General features: G+C 34.0%; 1 protein-coding gene across 2 annotated transcripts; it reads left to right on the forward strand.

The window, feature by feature from the left end:
• Positions 1–18,844: 18,844 nt before the first annotated feature.
• Positions 18,845–20,073, forward strand: LOC126712995 (EG45-like domain containing protein). 2 transcript variants are annotated; one of them, XM_050412580.1, is made up of 4 exons: positions 18,845–18,995; positions 19,117–19,242; positions 19,334–19,634; positions 19,748–20,073. In XM_050412580.1, exons 2-4 carry the CDS (start codon positions 19,119–19,121, stop codon positions 19,752–19,754), a joined length of 432 nt encoding a protein of 143 aa, XP_050268537.1. In that variant the 5' UTR covers positions 18,845–18,995; positions 19,117–19,118; the 3' UTR covers positions 19,755–20,073. The 2 variants fall into 2 exon arrangements, with proteins under 2 accessions (XP_050268537.1, XP_050268538.1); XM_050412581.1 differs by having other exon boundaries at positions 18,845–18,973.
• Positions 20,074–20,360: the final 287 nt, after the last annotated feature.

Here is a 20,360-nt window from a genome sequence, read left to right on the forward strand (position 1 = left end):
TTAGGAAATAGAAAACTGATGAATAATTCCTCACACATAGTTCAAAGACCATAGTTTAATTAAAAACCAAACAATATAGTTAAATATAATAAATTTAACACACCAAAAAAAAAAAAAAAAAAGAGGCTCATAGCCTCATACAGACTATTCCAATATATATAAAAGTTGCCTAAACTGAAAGTCGATTTCTCTTCTTTTGCTTATTGTTTAAGTTGGGGTAAAAGGTACTCACTACAAAGATGAAGAAGATGCAGTATTAGCTAGGGAGGGCTTATCATAGGCTACCTGTGGATACCCACTGCCAATCTTTTTATTCCCATTCAACACAGCAGGGCCCCCGCAGCATGTGATTAATTTCAATGTATGTTGACATGCAGTGGCAGAGCTGCTTAACTTGAGATCCGCCGAACCGCATAAAGACTGTTTGTCTTTTCATTACTTGCTCACTGTCAACTGTTGGAGTTTTGTTTCTGGCTTTACTAGCTCGCATGCACCGACGTCACGCGTGAACATCTGCCGACAGACAGCAAGCATATTAATATTATGATTATTCCTTAACTGAATTATTACTTTGCGTAACAACCAATGTTTTGTGAATTAGATTCGGACCGTTTCTGTTTCTCCATTGAAAATAAATATTTTGATATCATCATTAGGAGTTTTGTAGTTTAATTGATTGACACTTTTTAATATGTTCATAACATTTTTTCAATGTTCAAATCCTATATTACCGCTGTAACTATTGAATTATTTAAAAAAAAAAAATTTGATACCGTCTATTTTGATGTACCATTCTCTTCAAATCCTAGTTTAATGTTCTGTACCATATCATTTATCAACTTAGAATCAAGTAATGCAGGCTTAATAAGATTATTATTGTTAGATTAGAAAAAATCAAGAAAGTCTTGCATTCAAATAGACAACTATAAAAACCTCTTGATAGCTCTTTGTTGCAGGGTTTGTCCATCTCAAACCTCGTAGACAAAAAAGCTAATTAGTGAGTTTCCACTCTAACAACTATATAATATGTTAAATATGATAAAGTAAATGGAAAAAAAACAAAAAAACAAAACAAAACACACATTCTTGATGAAAAAAAAAATTCATACTCATAAGGTTTATACTTTTTGGTTATATGTGTCTATATATGTTATATTAACTACCTAATTAATTAGTTTCTCTCAAGATACTTATCTCCCCAATATGTGGTTTTATAGCTCATGATGGTGTGTCACTACAAAAAAACGGGGCTATCCCAGCGTTTTGAAAACCGCTGGGCTAGCCCCAAAAAGCACTAGGATAGGGTCAAAATTCCTATCCCGGCATTCTTTTCCCGGCACTTCAAACTGCCGTGGTTTGAATGTCGGTATAGGGTCATCGGACTTGTACTAGCACTTTTGAAAGCGCTAGCATAGGCTATACCTATTCCAGCGTTCTCAAAGCGCTGGTATAGGTCTTGAATCAATATAATTTAAAAGGACCTATGCCAGCGCTTTCAAAAGCGCTGGTATAAGTCTTTTTTTTTTTTTTTAATTTAAAAATTTTTTAGCACCTGTAATGTATCTAAAATACATATTTTCCAATACCTATTTTATAGCAACTATAACGAATTGCAATTCATATTTTCCAATAACAAATACCATACCACATTAAACCAAGAAACTAAATATATTTAATTACATGATATCAATAATTACATCCCAAATGTCTAGAATTTTATACACAAAATAATACACCCCAAGTATCTAGAATGTTATGAACAAAATAATACATTCTAAACAACTATGTACAATATCCTACACAAAAAAAATACATTCTAACTATATAGAATGTCTTGCACAAAAGAATACATTCTAATTGTCTAGAATGTTATAATAAAGTTTCCAACTATGATGTGTACATATATATCAAAGTTTGAACCTTTATTATAAATATCAAAATATCATAGTAATTACTCCAAAATAGATGCCCAAAGTATCGCCTACTGCGTATCATTAGGCTTGTCCACGGGTCGGTCCGGGTTGGGTTTGTGCCCAACCCAGAACCGACCTAACCAAATCAGATATTCAGATTTTCAACCTACCGTCGACCGGAGTGTTGATCGGATCGGGCTGATCCGACCTTCAACGGATGGCGGTCGGTTCGGTCAGAGATCAAGATCGAAAAATCGACCAAAATCCAATGAGTCAACGACGAAATTTCGATGATATTTTCGCTAGAATATCGCTGGAAATTCGCCAGATTTGGCGAAATCTTACCAGATTTAGCAAGATCTCGCTAGATCTAGTGAGATCTCTCCAAATCCAGTGGAGATTTCATGGATCTAGCTGAGATCTCACCGGAAATGGCTGAGATCTCGCCGGATCTAAAAAATTTCGTTGGAAAATGCTCATTATTTCAGTTCAATCGAGTTTGAGGGAGAAAACCTACCAACCGACCTGTCGTTTACAGGTTCTGGAGGCCGAAACCCGCCGCCGACTGTCACTGGCGTCAGGTCGGCCGGTGCTCGGGCCGGATTGGACGGTTTTTGCGGGTGGGTCGGGTATCGGTTTTCTGTGGATAGCCCTACGTATCATCAAATGATAAGTGTTGAGCACTGGGAGACTAGATATCCACTCCAGAATCACCATCACCATCACCATCACCATCCTACGAATTAAGAAGCACACAATGGATTACTGTACTAAACAATAAAGTTAGTAGCTGAATGACACAATATCACTAGTATTACTACCAAGTGCCACATTAGCAATTAAAACACACTCAAAATAACTGATTTCAATTAAGCATATCAATTGGGTATTAGTCTCAATAAATTTCTCAAAAAGTGATTAGTAAGCAATTTATGCAAAAGATTCAATAAGTGATTACTTACAAATAACCTTGAAACAACCATCAATACAAAGAAAAGGAAAATGTTTTCCAAGCTCCCAATCACAAAACCACAATACAGTTAATAACTAAAATATGTTAAAATAAGGATTTAATAAACAACATAAAAAAATATTTACAAAAAAATACTTGTGGGGTGACCTTAAATTCAAGATAACTTCTAAAAACCCATAAATTTACCTTATTGTATTAATAAGCCTGAGTCTAAACTCTAAACAAGCTTACTTTCATTTTTGGAATGAATGAGTTTACCTCGCTTTGCTGCTTGCAATAATTCAGGGACAAATAATCTTGTTTTTCCTCTATTTGAGGTGGTTGTAATAATCAAGTGCTGTAAGACCACCTGAATGATCAGTTGATTACTTGGCTGTTAAACCTTTTTTATTTTATACTTATAAACATGGGGTAATTACAAGAAAGTTTTGTTTTGGGATGATTTAAAGTGTTGGTTAAAAGACTTAAACTCAGGACATTAGATCATATGAACCTGAAAATTACTAGATTTACTCAATGGGTAACTTAGTTGTTTTTATCTGCTACACATAAATATTTTCTCTTTACAAGTTCTTGTCAAATTCTAGGCCACTACTTGGGCATATTCTCCTCTCTCTGATCACTCATTTACTTACAACCTTGGTATATTCCTACACCTCATTACAGCTCTTGATTCTCATTTTCAATCACACTACTAATCAGTCTAGAAAGTCATAACACATCAAGCAAAATAGACCTTACCTGACATTACACCCTCCCACTAATAAATAAATAAACATTAATACAATCTAAATTAGACAGTAAAAGAAGTAATTATAAATTATAAACAAAAAGAATCTTTATTACTATTATTTTTTGGTAAAATAACTAAAAAGAATCTTTATTTGGATAGAGCAGGTGACCAACAATATTTAGCAAACTGAAAAAGTTTTCCAAAGACGTGGCCAACCAATTAACCCATTTCACAACAAAATTCATCAGATCAAAACTCACCAATCACCTACACACACAGGCACACACAAAAAAGCATCATATACTATCCAATAATCCATTAACTTCATAAATTATCCATAAACCATTTCCAAACAAAATTTCATCTAATTATTTTGCATCACAGAAACTTCATGACAACTCACCAATCACCATACAAACATGAACAAAAATGCACATACTTTGTATTCAAACTTCTTACCATAGATATACTGGGAAACAATGGGCACGGTGAAGTCAACATCCTCCGCATTAACCTCATTTCAGCATCATAACGAGCACATTTCTCCTTCATTGCTTCTACTTGAGTAGATAACTCGATAACCCTTTGGTCGGTTGTAGTAGATGTTGGAGGTGGCGTACTGTCATCCATTGACCTCGCACAATTGCTAGAGGGGGTTGGACCGAAGCCTACCCTTATGACACGGCCACCTCTCTCTGCATCGATGACCTGTCCAAATGCATCATCGGGCTGCCAAAGTATGCCTACCTCAATGTCGTTTCCCCGCAACTATGACCACTCTGTCATAAGCTGTTTCATCTTTGCCTAGTAATCACAAATAAACAAAACAACATACTAGCAACGAGGGCAATAATACACATGCCAACATGAGTAATATGCTTTTATATATATAAAAGTTAGGTTGGAGTTATTATAAAAGAAAAAAAGAAAAAAAAGTTGGGTTAGAGTTATACCATGCGTACTTAGAACCCAAACCATATATATTGTGTCCTTAAGAGTTTCCATCAAATATCTAAGCATATCAGAAATTAAACCAACATGTGAAGAACTACAATGTTTTGAACCTAGAAGTTTCCTAGTTCATATACAAACACATTTAAGAAACAGTTGTATAAACCCATAGACTTCATAGATTCATTTTGTTATTGTTCATAAGTTTTGTAATCCTTTTAGGTTACAAAAGTGCTCATCATTGTGAGCTTGCGTAACCGTTTTACAAGCACAGCTTGAGATACCTGAACTCTACCCCAATCTGCTTGTAAATTAGGCTTGCATGGGAAGGATTATAAACAAGTAATGTTCAAATAACACAATAATCGCCAAGAAAAAATTCACAATAACATTGAAGATGGACCAGAGTTGTCTAGTTTGATTCCTCAAACAGATTAGTATGAGAATCTGTTCAAATTGCCACAACATTTTATTTTAGATATCACAAGAAATTATATACCCAAACAATGGCACTATTACAAAGTAATCTTTTCCGTAGATGAACCTATGTCATGTGTCCTTGATATGCATTGCAATGTCAGAACTGTGCTCATTAATCATATAATCTCAAAATGACTAAATCTAATCGTCTTACTGCTCCAAAATGAGCACTATTAAAATATGTCAAAACAACACTATCCCAAAACATGCAACCCTATCCTGAAACCAAAAATCTATTTATGCTTGGGGAATTTTTGGATATTTTCATTTGGTTTTTAGATGTTACAGATGTCATCCTCACTGATGTAATTAAATAAAACCATAGGTGTGTACACTCAAATGCATAGGAAAACTACTAGTATGATTACTAGTTGGACCTTATCACGCAAACCACTAACACATTTGACATTATTCTTAGTTCTTTGAAATGGCCTCAAGAATAGTCACAACAATATTTACTAAAGACCTTTTGTATAAGGACACCCAATGCTTTTGATATCCCACTTAAGCTTTTACTTTAAAGCATTAATGTCTTCACATATTAGGTTCAGGTAAAGGTAAATCAGCATCGGAAAAAGAAGTTAGTGTTAAGTTGGACCACCTTGCACTTGCTGCTGTTACTTGCACTTAAGTAATCATTGAAATTAAACTAAAAGTAATAAAGCAACTTATGACTGAGAGCGCTTTGTCCAACACAACCAAGCAAATTCAAACAAGTAGCAATATTTATAAAGGGGGATTAACAGACAGGAAAATTTAAAAATTGTAGTCATTATCATAGAAATGAAACTCATTATCAACCTCAAAGCCCCTTTCACCATAATATCTAGAAATAATGAAGTATCAAGGCATCATATTATAAGTTGCAACAAAGTTAAACATGTGAGTCTAGGCTTATTAAGCTTAGTAAGACACTTCCCAAATCCAACAACATTAAATTATTGCCTCCAGCCTTCAAGATTGCTTACTGTAATCATTAAACTTTAAGTCAAAATTGCAAGACAAACTACATTTCCAATCCTAAAGAAATTATATAGCCGCACCATAAAACTATTCAAACATTGGAGACTAAGTCAAGAAATATTCACTATGAAAATGAAAACCTGCAATCTTAATCATAAAAGAGTAAAGTTAGGTAAAGTATTCAAACTTGTGACCCTCTTTGCAATCATAATCATAAAAGAGTAAAGAACTTTTAATAAATAAAAATAATAATGTTATAAACAAAAGTTTCCTAACATTGTACGATCCTAATCTAATCTAATCTAATAATGCCAACAACCTAATCAAGAACAAGGTTGGGCAATGAGAAACCAGTCTTCCCTTTAATTGGAGTCCCTACCATGTGACATTAATAAAAGAACTTCTTTCCAAATCAAAATACAATACATTCAAATTACTAATATAATTTGTTACAAATTTACAATGTTTGCTTCCGCAGTGGCATTCATAGCAGTACCATCACGGTGAGAATATGTCACTTCATACATCTCATCTCTCTCTAGTGGCCTGCCTTTCTTTTTTGCCTACAACATGGTCAGTACATTCGGCATATTAAAGAGAGGGTGTCGATTTGATGGCGTCGAATCACATTTACTCCTACTTTAGAACGCAAAATAATATAAGCATGTTATTAATATATATAATATTGTTCTTACAATGATATCCGCTGTCTGGGCCATGCTTTTGGATCCGAGCGTGTGCAACTCCGTTTGCTTCCCACGGTGCGCTTTGTTATCTTTCAACAGCTCCTACAAACATTTCAAGAAAGTCACTATCAATTACAATAACAAGCTAAAATATAATACTCTTGAGCATGGAACCTATAAAAGCAAAACATTTATACTACTGTAACTATTACTACCTTAAAATTGTCAGAGAACCAGTACTCCACCAAGCCATGAAATTGAGTGTCATCAACCTTCGACAGTGATAGTTGAAGTAAATCTTCCTTAGTTGTAAGCAGGTTGCAGTGCTTCTCCTTCAACTCTGATTTGTGGCCCTTTCACAACTTCCCAATCCGTGAGAGTGCCCATTTCCTTTGCTCGGCAAGTGGGATGCGGGTTGTAGGAATTACCTATTGTGCCTGTCATGTGTAAAGTTGAATTAACTTTAAAATGCCACATTTTTAACATAACAGTAAATTGACATAAGACTTTAAACAAGTAATAAAGAGTGAAGAATTTGAAAGAGAGAGAATTTGATACCAAAATGGTGTAGTTTTGAAAGAGAGATAGAACCTATTCTTGTAGTTTGCAAAAGAAAATATTATAAGACATTTCAAATACTCAGTAGCCCAAATGAAGCACATATCTACAAATACATATATACAAATGGACTTGGTACTCTGGTTCTATCAAAGATCCAATACACCGTTATCAAGCCATAAGTCACACAATTTTTCCACAAGCAATGACATTCGTAACTTGAAGATACATTAACAAAGATCATTTCTAGGGCTTGACAAAATCTCCTCAATTAGGACATGTCTCCTACATTAAATGACTTGCAAACTCAACAAAAATAGATTATCAACAGTCCTTACTAGCCAAATAAACAAATAGGGGTTTCCAAATTAAAGATAATTAATTTCAAACTTTAAATAAAGTCCTACCATTGAAAGAGAGATAGAACCTATTCTTGTAGTTTGCATAACCTTATATAATTTTATTTAGAAAGATTGAATTTTATTTTGAACCAAAAGAAAAAAGAAAAAAGAAGAAGAAGAAAATCACGACTATTGAAGCAATTGATGTATGTTTAAAGGAAATTCATGGTCATTTCTTTTACCATTGCTTTTTGCCTAATACCTGAATGGCTTCCCAACATTGATTCTTGTATTGTAGTGGCATGGAATGCCATGAGTGGTAATTGATTGGGCACATATAAGGCTTTCTTGCCACTGTTCCCAACCACTTTGCCCAAGGTCCAGCATTCTCCCTGACTGGTTGGCCCGTTTTATTTATTTCCAAGAATAATTTTTTGCTTAGTGGCGTATTCCATATATCATCGAATCGGTTAGGCCCACATTTATTGGGCACAACAACTGCTCTAGATGCGGGTACGGGTATGTCCTCAGTATCTATTAAATGTCAACAAAGTATAACATATTCTAATAGAATGAAATAAAATATGTTATACTGAGGATATTTTTGTTATTAACATGGTAATATAAAAAAATAACTCAAAGTATAACATATTCTAATATTCTTTTACCTGTAAAATTTTTTATCAGAGTTATAATTTAACAAACCCTCTTTTGGATTTTTGCTTTTTTCTTGACCAACATGCTCACCATAGATGATTCTGATTAGAGATTGACAGATATAAAAGTCCAAAATGCACGGCAAAAGTGCAAAAGAGGTTATTAGAGAATCTATATTTGATCTTAGAACTCACATATGACATAAATGTGGCACTCATGCAAGTAAATAATACATTCCCTTCTACTTGGGCTTTAGGGAGTGTAGACCACCTGTTTTAGTTTTACCATTTATAGCCATAGAGTTGATTGTTTTTGCCAAATGGTTTCTTGCCAATCAAATGAAGTCTATGATTTACAGTGGACAACACATACTCTACTGCCTTATAAGGAATTGCACTTTTGAAATGAATTTCAGTGCACAGAAGTCAGTAATAGACATGGGATCAATTATTGGAAATGATATTGTTTATTATGGTGGGAGAAACTTCAAATATGTGAACCCTTCATTGATATGGCCATAACAAAATGTTTCTGCATAGAGCACTGTCCTAGAAACATATTATTAGATTTTATTTATTCAAAACAAAACAAATTTACAACAGATATCGAAATAATTATTAAAAAAAAAAAAAAGGAATGGAATTTCATAATCTTGCTATTGAGTACAAATTTAGAAATACACCAACCTGGTGGTTGTATCTCATCATCACTCCCCTGAGACTGTCGTCTATCATCATCAGCTGGAGGAGCTTGTTGGTGTGATGGTACTTCATTCGACCCCACATGTGAAGAGCTCTCACCAGGCTTAACGAATTGAAGTCGCCGCTTCCTCCCTATTCTTGTGTGTAGTACCTAAACAATGCAAGCTTGTTAGTTATAAAAAACATAATGTTACATATACATATGTCTATATATATATATGTATGTATGTATGTATATAATCTCTAACAAACGTTTTAAACATGCAGCACTTCACAAGCACACTACCAAGCCACACATATGGAAGCAATTGAATTTCCATTTACTTAAGTCCAAAAACAGTATAGGTGACAATGAAAATACATATTCTAATCTAAAGTGTTATAATAGGAATGTATTAGTTCAAAAGATGGTCTTACTACATTACACTACTAATCGTCGTTGAACTCATTGTCGCTATACTCCTCATCACTGACTTCGTCATCAATAAAGTTATTATCATCTATGAAGTCCCCATCTTGCTTCTTGTTCTCCTCAATGACCATTGCATCAATTGTGGTTCCTTGGACATCAGGTCGAGCCAAACCAATGTTGTCAGAAGTCGCATTGTCACCGATGATATTGTAGGCAACATTTTCGCAATAAGTATCACCATTATCATTCTCACACAAGGGACCACTGCTCGCGTCAAACACATCCCTTACTTTAGTTTTAACAACTACAAACCAATCCTTGTCCCTCTTGTCATCTACATAAAACACTTGTGATGCTTCAGATGCCAATACATATGGCTCATCTATCAATTCATCCCCCACATGTATCAAGCGGGTAAAATTCACAAGTGGAAACCCTAACTCATCAATCTTGAACCCCCGGCTACTAAGAACGTTGACCCATTTACTTTTGAATAACACATGTCTTATTTTATCTGAATAATTCAACTCAATAATATCCGTTACAATACCATAGTAAGCAACGCCACCGTCAGTCACGACACTTACTCCACTGTTTTGAGTTTTCTTATTCTTCTCCTAATCTTTAGTTTGAAATTTTAAACCGTTGGTCACATAGTGCTTCATTCGCTTGGCTCTAGAATAGGGACATGCACCAATTGTACTAAGAGTAATGCTAAGTTTCTACCTGTTAGCATCACTTATGGACATAACCTAACACGTTTATGCGTACATATTATAAGTTAGTTTACTTCCCATATACAGCCATGAAAAAAGTCACTAGCATTCATACTTACAAGATCTCTAAACTAGCCACAAAACTTCTCCATGTGGTGCTTATGAATGACACCATCGGTTATACAACGGCGGGCCTTTCCTAGTTCATCCTCGATCACATGTTTGTGCATACTGTGCATGCATTTGTGTTAGTCATAATAAAACAGTATTTCTAGTAATGGACTATGACTGTAAACTAATTGAATCAACTATAACTTACTCGCGAAAATGTCCAACGTCGGCATAGATGAAAAGAATGTAACGATGAGCTTGAATTAATTTTGTTTGACTTGGTGAGAAGTAAGACACCGCATCGGTAGAATTTTCCACCATTCTGATAGGTCGCGTGAAAATTGTTTCAATGCCATGCATGTACCTTGAATAGAATGTTAAGCACTCTTCAACTATGTACCCCTGAGCTATAGATCCTTCTGGAGCAACTTTATTTCTCACGTAAGACTTAAGTTGGGATAGGTACCTAGGCACAATACCGAACTCCCCAATTGAACAACGTACCATACATTAAAATACCAAATCAATCATAAGCCAAATATAAGGATTACCTCTCAATAGGATACATCCAACAATAATGAACTGGTCCACCAAGCTTCGCTTCCCTAGCCAAATGCATGACTACATGTACCATAACTGTGAAAAATGATGGAGGAAATATCTTCTCCAATTCACACAACGTGACTGTGATATCTTTCTCGAGGTTTTCAAGATCCGGCACAGTCAGTATTTTGGAATAGATTTCACGGAAATAACATGATAACTTGATCAAAGGCCTTGACGGCAACAATCCATGCAAAACTATTAGAAGGAGTTGCTACATCAAGATGTGGTCATCATGGCTCTTTAAACCAGAAATCTTGCATTCTTTGAGATGGATACGACGTGAGATATTCAAAGCATACCCATCGGGCACTCTTACATCCTTCAAAACTTGTAGGAACTTTTCTTTCTCACTTGTAGTCATATTATAACAAGCTGCTGGCATCTCAACCGTATCAACCCCTTTGTGGACTAGATGAAGTTCACTCCGTATACCCATGACCTTTAAGTCAAGGCGTGCCTAGTAGGTGTCCTTTGTCTTGCCATTATATTATTAGTTACATTCTTCTCCGTATGCATCACATTGATATTGTGACGCAACTTCTGATCAGCCCAATAAGGCAAGGTGAACAAAATGCTTCTCTTTTTCCAGACACATGCATCCTCCCCCCCTCTTTCTTTTGTTATAAAGATCCTGATACTTCTTCCCAAGACAACGTCCAACTAACTTCTCTGTTTGTTGCATGATCTCTAAGCCCGATGGTGTCACTGGAGCCACTCTAAACTCCTTAGTCCCATCAAAATTTATATCATCTTCATGGAACTCGTGATCGTTATCCAACCATTGCCTATGTCCCATGTAACAAACTTTCTGGCCATGTTTAAGGTAACGGGACTTGGTATCATCCATGCAACATGGACATGCAAGCAAACCCTTCATACTCCAACCAAAAATGTCAGCGTATGTAGGAAAATCATTTATGGTCCACATCAGTGCTGCACGCAATTGGAATCTAGTATTAGAAGATGCGTCAAATGATTCGACTCCAACATCCTACAACTCTTTTAATTCTTCTACCAAGGTTTGGAGATACACATCTATAGCAATCCCAGGTGAGGTTGGACTAGGAATTTCAAGTGACAAGATCAAGGAAGACATTTTCATGCACATCCAAGGAGGGAGGTTGTATGGAACTAACACAACCGGCCATGTACAATGCGTGGTACTCATGTTTCCATACGGGTTGAACCCATCCGCTGCTAACCCAAGTTTGACATTGCAGGGGTCAGATGCGAACTCTACATGCTTATCATCAAATTCTTTCTAAGCTTCAGAATCAACAGGATGCCTTATTACCCCTCCATTTGTTCAACCAGTAGCATGCCATTTCATATTAGTGGCTAGCTTGGATGATAGAAAGAGTCGTTGCAATCTTGGCTTTAAAGGGAACCAATGTAGGACCTTTGCAACTTTCTTCTTGCTTTTGCTTGATGAAGCCTATGTCTTATCAGCTACAGGCGACTCGGGCAGTTTCCATCTTGATACCTCACAATGTGGGCAAGCATCAAGGTTACTCTTCTCCTTCCAATAAAGCATGCAATCATTAGGACAAGCATGAATCTTCTCATAACCCAAACCCAAATCCATAATTATCTTCTTAGCCTCGTAACAATCTTTTGACAACTTAGCATTCGAAGGAAACATATCTTGCAAGACTTGAAGCAACAAAGTGAATGATTTGTTAGTCCAACCACAAAGAGTCTTTAAGTGGTACAAAACCACAATGGTTGAGAATATGCTAAATTTTGTACACCCTTCGTATAAAGGTTTCTCCACATCTTGTATTCATTTGTAAAACTTTTTTGCATAATTATTGGGACCTTTAACCGGTTGTTGCACAGAAGGACCATCTGGACCTTGTTGCACACTAGGACCTTCGTCCATTGAATCCGGTGCCATATCATGCATGGGGTGTAAGTCATGCAGCATCCCATGGAAATCACCATATTGATCCAAAGTCTCATGCACACGACTACTTCCACCTTCAGTAGTGGTTGGTGTAGACTCAAATTCCCCATTAAACACCCAAGTTCTATAATTCTTCACCATCCCAAATGAGTACAGGTGATCACGCACGACCTCTACATCAAACATATATCTATGCCTACAATTCCTACAAGGACATGAGATCTTCCCTTGACATGCCGTGCAAGCAGCAAACTCCACAAATGAGTCAAGCCCATGGAAGTATTCTTCAAAACCCTTTTTAGCGTCCATCCAACTCTTATCCATTGATATGTGTCGAATTATGAGGCGCACCTACACTACAATTTCAACATTGCACATTGAGTTTCAAAAATGTAAGTCACAAAACAAACAACACTCATAATAGAAAATACTCCACATTTTCTCTCCATGCAAGCCACCCGTTTGCTCCAAAACAACAACCCACCATAGCAGTAATGTAGACACATTATATGTGTGTCTATATAGTATATATAGTAATCTATGTCCCTCCTTAAATTTTTTGTATTCCTATGTAAGATGATTCCTAGTCTTCATGAACAAGCTGATTTATAAAGTAATGACATTTTGATTAGTAATAGCTTTACTTAAGTAATCACAAAGCGTAACAGAAAATTACAAAAGCAGTAAATGATAATAAACCAAATCACAAAACTGTAAAGGAAGTAAATGATAATAAACCAAAACACAAAACTCAAACACTATGATCCATAAAAACAAAGAACTACAATAGTTCTTTACATCAGAATGGTAAAGGTTGAGCACGAGAAAATAAATTCATAGCTATAAATGATTATAGATATAAACCCATTCAAAACTTTGTTTTTAAATAATTCAGAGGTATTTTGGCCATTTTATGGGTTTTGGGAGGTATTTTGGTCATTTTTTGGGTTCAAGGGTATTTTGGTCATTTTGAGGTTTCATAATTATTTTGGTAATTTTTAGATTTTGGAGGTATTTTAATCATTTTCAGGTTTTGGGGATATTTTAGTCATTTGTAGGTTTTGGAGATATTTTGGTCATTTTATTTGAGTTTCAAGGGTATTTTGGACATTTTGTAGGTTTCATGGTTATTTTGGTAATTTTTAGATTTTGGTAATTTTTTGGTAATATTAAAATATTAAATTATATTTTAATATTGTTGATCCTCGAGTCTCATCTTACACTTTTTTTTTTTAGCTATTAAATTATATTTTACTAATTTTTAGTGAGGAATTATATTTTATTAATTTGAAGTATTATATTAAAATATATTAAATTAGTTTGAAGTATTAAATCAAATTAAATTTTGTTAAAGTGAATTATTAAAAAATATTTTTAGTAATTAAAATATTTTATTTTATTAATTTGTACTGTTAAATTATATTTTATTAATTTGAAGTATTATATTCAATCTTATTAATTATTAAATTATACTCAATTAATTTGTAGTTTTAAAATATATTTACATAATTGGAAGTATTAATTATATTGTTATTCATTAGTAAATTATATTTTATTGACAATTGTAGGATTAAATTTAATTTTAGTAATTTAAAGTATTAAATTATATATTTGTTAATTTGTAGGATAAAATTATATTTTATTAATTTGAAGTATTAAATATTATTTTATTAAAAAAATCCGTACAGTCCTATTACGGCGGGCTTGAGTTTCAACCTAACAAGTTATATTCCCATCATAATAAACTTTAGCATGCTCTTTCTCTAAAATAATATTTAATACTTCAAATTAATAAAACATAATTTAATAATTAAAAAAATATAATTTAATCCTACAAATTAACAAATATATAATTTAATACTTCAAATTACTAGATTTTTTTTTTTGTGTAGAAACTACTAAAATTAAATTTAATACTACAATTGTCAATAAAATATAATTAATACTTCCAATTATGTAAATATATTTTAATACTAAAAATTAATTGAGTATAATTTAGTAATTAATAAAATTGAATATAATACTTCAAATTAATAAAATTTAATTTAACAGTACAAATTAATAAAATAAATTATATTAATTAATAAAAATATTTTTTAATAATTCAATTTAACAAAATTTAATTTAATTTAATACTTCAAACTAATTTAATATATTTTAATTTGATACTTCAAATTAATAAAATATAATTCCTCACTAAAAATTAGTAAAATATAATGTAATAGCTAAAAAAAATGTAAGATAAGACTCGAGGACTAACAATATTAAAATATAATTTAATATTTTAATTGGGTTGCATATATAAAACTCATTTACCCATTAAAACCTATTTAACTAATTGTTTCTAATCCAAACCCAACCCAATTATTATGGGTAAACCCCAACCCACCCAATTACCCAATTATCAAAATTACCAAAATGTCCCTAAAGTGTAAATGACCAAAGTACTCTAAAATCTTCAAAAATGACCAAAATACCCCAAAATCTCAAAATTACCAAAATAACCACGAAACCTACAAAATGACCAAAATACCCCTGAAACCCAAAAAAAAATGACCAAAATATCTCCAAAACTTAAAAATGACCAAAATATTCCCAAAACCCAAAAAATGACCAAAATAGCCCCAAAACCTAAAAATTACCAAAATACCCAAAACCTAAAAATTACCAAAATACCCCTGAAACCCATAAAATGACCAAAATACTCCTGAAACCTGAAAAATAACCAAAATACCACCGAAACCAAAACATTACCAAAATAATAATGAAACATACAAAATGACCAAATTACCCCCCCAAAACACATAAAATGACCGAAATACCCCTAAAACTTAAAAATGACCAAAATATCCCCTAAAACCCAAAAAATGACCAAAATAACCAATTAAAACCCAAAAAATGACCAAAATACCTCTAAAATCTAAAAATTACCAAAATACCCCCAGAACCTATAAAATGACCAAAATAACCCCAAAACCAAAAAATTACCAAAAATACCCCCGAAACCAAGAAACTGACCAAAATACCCTCGAAACATAAAAAATAACAAAAATACCCATGAAACCCAAAAATGACGAAAATACCCATGAAACCCAAAAAATGACCATGAAACCCAAAAAATGACCAAAATACCTCCGAAACCTAAAAATGACCAAAATACCTCTAAAACCTAAAAATGACCAAACTATCCCCAAAACCCAAAAGCAAATGTCCAAAATACCCCTTAAACATAAAAAATTACCAAAATACATGAATAGTACCAAAAAAAAGGCCAAAATAACCTCGAAGCCTAAAAATTAACCAAAATAACTCCAAAACCTAAAAATGACCAAAATACCGCTGAAACCTTAAAAATGGCCAAAATAACCCCCAAGCTTGAAAATTGACCAAAATAACCTAGAAACCTAAAAATGATTGAAATACCCTTGAAACCTAAAAAATGATCGAAGTACCCTCAAAACCTAGAAATTAACTGAAATACCCCCTGAAACCTCCAAAATGACCAAAGTACCTCTGAAACCTATATATGACCAAAATAACCCCTAAACCTTAAAATGACCAAAATATCCTCGAAACCTAAAAAATGACCAAAATGCCCCCTTAAACCTGTAAGTGGATAAAAATACACCCTAAACCTAAAAAATTACCATAATACCCCTAAAACTAAAAAATGATCAAAATACTCCCTAAACATAGCAAATGACCAAAATACCTCCTAAACCCCTATTTTGGTAAATTTTAGGTTTCAGGGGTATTTTGGTCATTTTTTGGGTTTGGGGGTATTTTGGTCATTTCTTAGGTGACCTATCCTAGCTTACAAAAATGCTGGGATAGGCCTCTCTCCATAAGAGGAATGGAGAGACCTGTCCCAGTGCTTTTAAAAGCGTTGGGTTATGGAGAAAGAGCTATCCCAACGCTTTTTGAAGCGCTAGAATAGGTTGATCCTATTCCAGCACTTCCAAAAGCGCTGGGATAGGCCTCTCTTCATAAGGGAACGGAGAAACCTATCCCAGCTCTTTTAAAAGTGTTGGGATAGGTCCCTCCACTCCCTTATGGAGAAAGACCTATCCCAGCGCTTTTTGAAGCGCTGGAATAAGGTCAACCTATTCCAGTGCTATTAAAAGCGCCGGGATAGGTCTTTCCCTATAAGGGAAATCAATAACCCTATCCCAGCACTTTTGGGCTTCTTGTACCAGCGTTTTTGAAAAACGCTGCTATAGGCCTCCTATGGCAGCACTTTGTAAAGCGCTGGTTTTGAGCCACCGTAATAGGATTTCTTATACTAGCGTTTTCAAAAAGCGCTGGTACAGGCTTATCTATTACGGCAGTTTGTAAAAAGGCTGGGACAGGACGATTTTTTTGTAGTGTGTGCAAGCAAAGAGGCCAAGGTTATCAAGGTCTCTTTTGTAGGGTTGACATGTGGTTTTGACGGATGGTGTATGAGAGGCTCATGGATGATGCGTTGATAAAGAAAAAGCCCATAAGTCAAGGTGGAATGAGTGAGACTTGTTAATGGCAGATGGAGAGGTTTTGAAGCCCACAACAAGGTAGAAACCCACACGTGAGGGGAAGATTGTTGAGTGTATATGTGTAAGTAAAGTCCCACTTTTTAAATAATGATGAGAAAAATAAGTAGTTAATATAATATAATTGAGCTTAAACTCATTGGGCTTAGGTCTTTTAAGTTACGTGTGTTTCTATATTTTATATTAACAACTCAAGGAGTCTCTCCCCAAGATATTCATCTCCCCAATAAGTGGTACCAAAGCTCATGGTAGTGTGTGGGCAAAGAGGTTAAGGTTATCGAGGTCTCTTTTGTAGGGTTAACATAGTGTTCTCATGGATGGTGTATGTAGGCCCATGGATGACACATTAATGAAGAAAATGCCCATAAGGAAAAGGGGAGCAAGTAGGACTTGTTCATGGCTCACGAAAAGGTCTTGAAGCCCACAAAGAGGTAAAAACTCACACATGAGAGAGAGATTGTTGGGTGTACACATGTGAGTAAAATCTCACATTGAATAATAATGAAAAAAATGAGTGGTTAATATAATATAGTTGAGCTCATACCTATTGGGTTGGGTTAAGTGTGTCTCTATATGTTATATTAATCACTCAATGAATTTCTCCCCAATTTGGCTAATAAAAAAAATGTGGAATCATATACTTTTTCAAGGATTTGGACCTTTGAAAAAAACCAACTTTTTTATAGTATTTGTACATTAGACAACATTTTATGAGCGTCATTGTACTTCTTTGCTAATTATGACTGTCTTTAAATTAATTTTAGATATGTTTATTTCAAGCATTTTATTGTTATTACTTAATTTTAAAACCTACTTCTCTAAAAAAAAAAAAAAAAACTAAAACATAGAATAAAAATATTAAGTTAAAAAATATATAAGAATATATTTATCATATCCCATGCTACTAATTTTTCAAGAAATATTGTACCCACCCATTCCTATTTCCCTTACGCATGTCAATATCGAGCAACTTGGGTTGGCATTTAAGATATATCTTTTTTGCAACGAAGCGTAAACTATCAAAAACAAAACGTATCCTTTGCCTTATCGGTTGTCAACAAAATAATTCCAAAACTAGATTTATACTCTTCTTTGAAGAAGAGTATAAATCTAGTTTTGGAATCATTGATGTTGCCGATAAGGAAATTTCCTTAATGGCAACATCAATGATACCAATAATATTGTTGTATTTCACTATTTCGTACTCCTAATTATCATACTCAAAAATAAATAAATAAATAAATACCGGATGAACCTCTTCGAGAAAGTATCAGAAGTACGAAAAAAGATTATTGTCCTAACTCCTAATTGCTGTTCCTAACACTCTGCCTCTCCTTTGTTTATCTCAAAATTTAATTGCTTAACTCATTCCTATTGTTTAGCATAAAAATAAAAATAAATAAAATCAACCACATAACCAGCACACTTCACTAATTCTAAACAGTAGATCTATACAGTTAATTTTCAAAAACCTTTCCTTTAAAGGAATGTTTACGATGCCCATAACTTCTTAGTCTATGTAGACGTTGTTTGCAAGTAATGACTACGCGTTTTACGTGCATCAAGGAAACTTCTTTTGTTTTGGATAAATACTGCGTACCAACTAGTTTTTTGCTGAAATAAATTACAAACTATTAATTCCTCTATTTAATTCAATAATTTAAAAAAAAAATTAGTAAAAATCCTCTAAATAAACTCGGTTTCACAGGGTCAGTTTCGTACCTCATTCTAGACTCATTGGTTCGTACTTCGTAATACTCAAGTAATTAACTTTGCATCCTCTGAACAAATTGTGAGACTATTCTTGTTGGCATTAACAAATTATATGTAAAGGATATGATTTTCCTCAAATTTCCTTAATTCTCTCACTCTTTATTTTGCAGGAATGTACAAGATTCAACTTTTCATTCAAAGCCTATTTGTAGTTTTGACATTTGAGCTTGTTTATCTCTCTCAATTCTCTCATGCTGATGTTGGCACAGCTGCCCACTACAGAACCCCATATTTACGTAAGTGGCACTGGACAAAAGTAACTCCTTTGCATTACTGTTATTCAAAACTTTGAGCTCTTTTTTTTTTTTTTTTTATCCTGTTACACAGCCACAGCCTGCTATGGAAACGATGCAACACAGTTTCCTTCGAGCAACCTGTTCGCGTCAGCCGGTGAGGGGATATGGGACAATGGTGCTGCATGTGGGAGGCAGTATTTGGTTCGGTGCATAAGCGCGGCTCACCCTAGAACTTGCATTCCAGGACAGACAATTCAAATAAGGATCGTTGATCGTGCACTTAGTTCAGTTTCTAGGCCTTCCCGGCATGGTGCTACCATTGTTCTTTCTAAAACTGCATTTAGGATGATTGCCAGACCTTCAACCTCATACATCAACATAGAATTCCAGCAGTGAGTCTCTATTGTCATTTCTTCATTTTCTCTTTTCGCCCCCCTCAACCCTTTAATTTTTCTTCTGGTTTCTGGTTAAGAGTTTTCCTAAAATTTTATTAATTAACGTGTAGGGTTTGAAGTGGAGATGCAATTGAGATCCCATCATTGTTCTTCGAAGAAGTTGGAGGGGAAGAGAGTCAATGTACGTGTTTGGTTTTATTTTTTATAAAATCAGTTTGGCTAATCAGCCTTAATTTATTTTATTTTATTTTTATACATCCATTTATAAAGTGTTAGTATATATGTCATTCTAGCCCACTGAGTTTGGGCCCAATATACTGTATTTGTAGCATATTATATTACCTGTACTTCACACATAATATGTCTATATAAAACTCTTTATTGTACGGTGTCATACACAGAATATATATATCAATATACATAATATTCTCTCTCTCTCTCTCTCTCTCTCTCTCTCTCTCTCTCTCTCTCTCTCTCTCTCTCTATATATATATATATATATATATATATATATATATTCTTAAACACAACTTAATTGAATTGCCCTCAATTATGGTTATCCATCTAGAGCGTTGAAGTTTAAGTTGTCTAATTTTAGAACCATGCATTTTTCTCTCTAAATAATGTTATTCATTGCATTCATTTTTCTTTCTATCTACTCTAACTGAATCTAAGTATATATATTTATGAAACTCCTTCTTAGAAACTGAATCCCAACCCTTG

The sequence above is a fragment of the Quercus robur genome, chromosome 2 (genome assembly GCF_932294415.1).
Source record: "Quercus robur chromosome 2, dhQueRobu3.1, whole genome shotgun sequence".
NCBI lineage: Eukaryota > Viridiplantae > Streptophyta > Magnoliopsida > Fagales > Fagaceae > Quercus > Quercus robur.

What these genes read in the sequence shown, in the direction of transcription:
- LOC126712995 (XM_050412580.1), top strand. Translation starts at nt 19,119, where the DNA reads ATGTACAAGATTCAACTTTTCATTCAAAGCCTATTTGTAGTTTTGACA. An exon ending in CTACAGAACCCCATATTTAC is followed by an intron (nt 19,243 to 19,333) that starts GTAAGTGGCACT and finishes CCTGTTACACAG; the next exon opens with CCACAGCCTGCTATGGAAAC.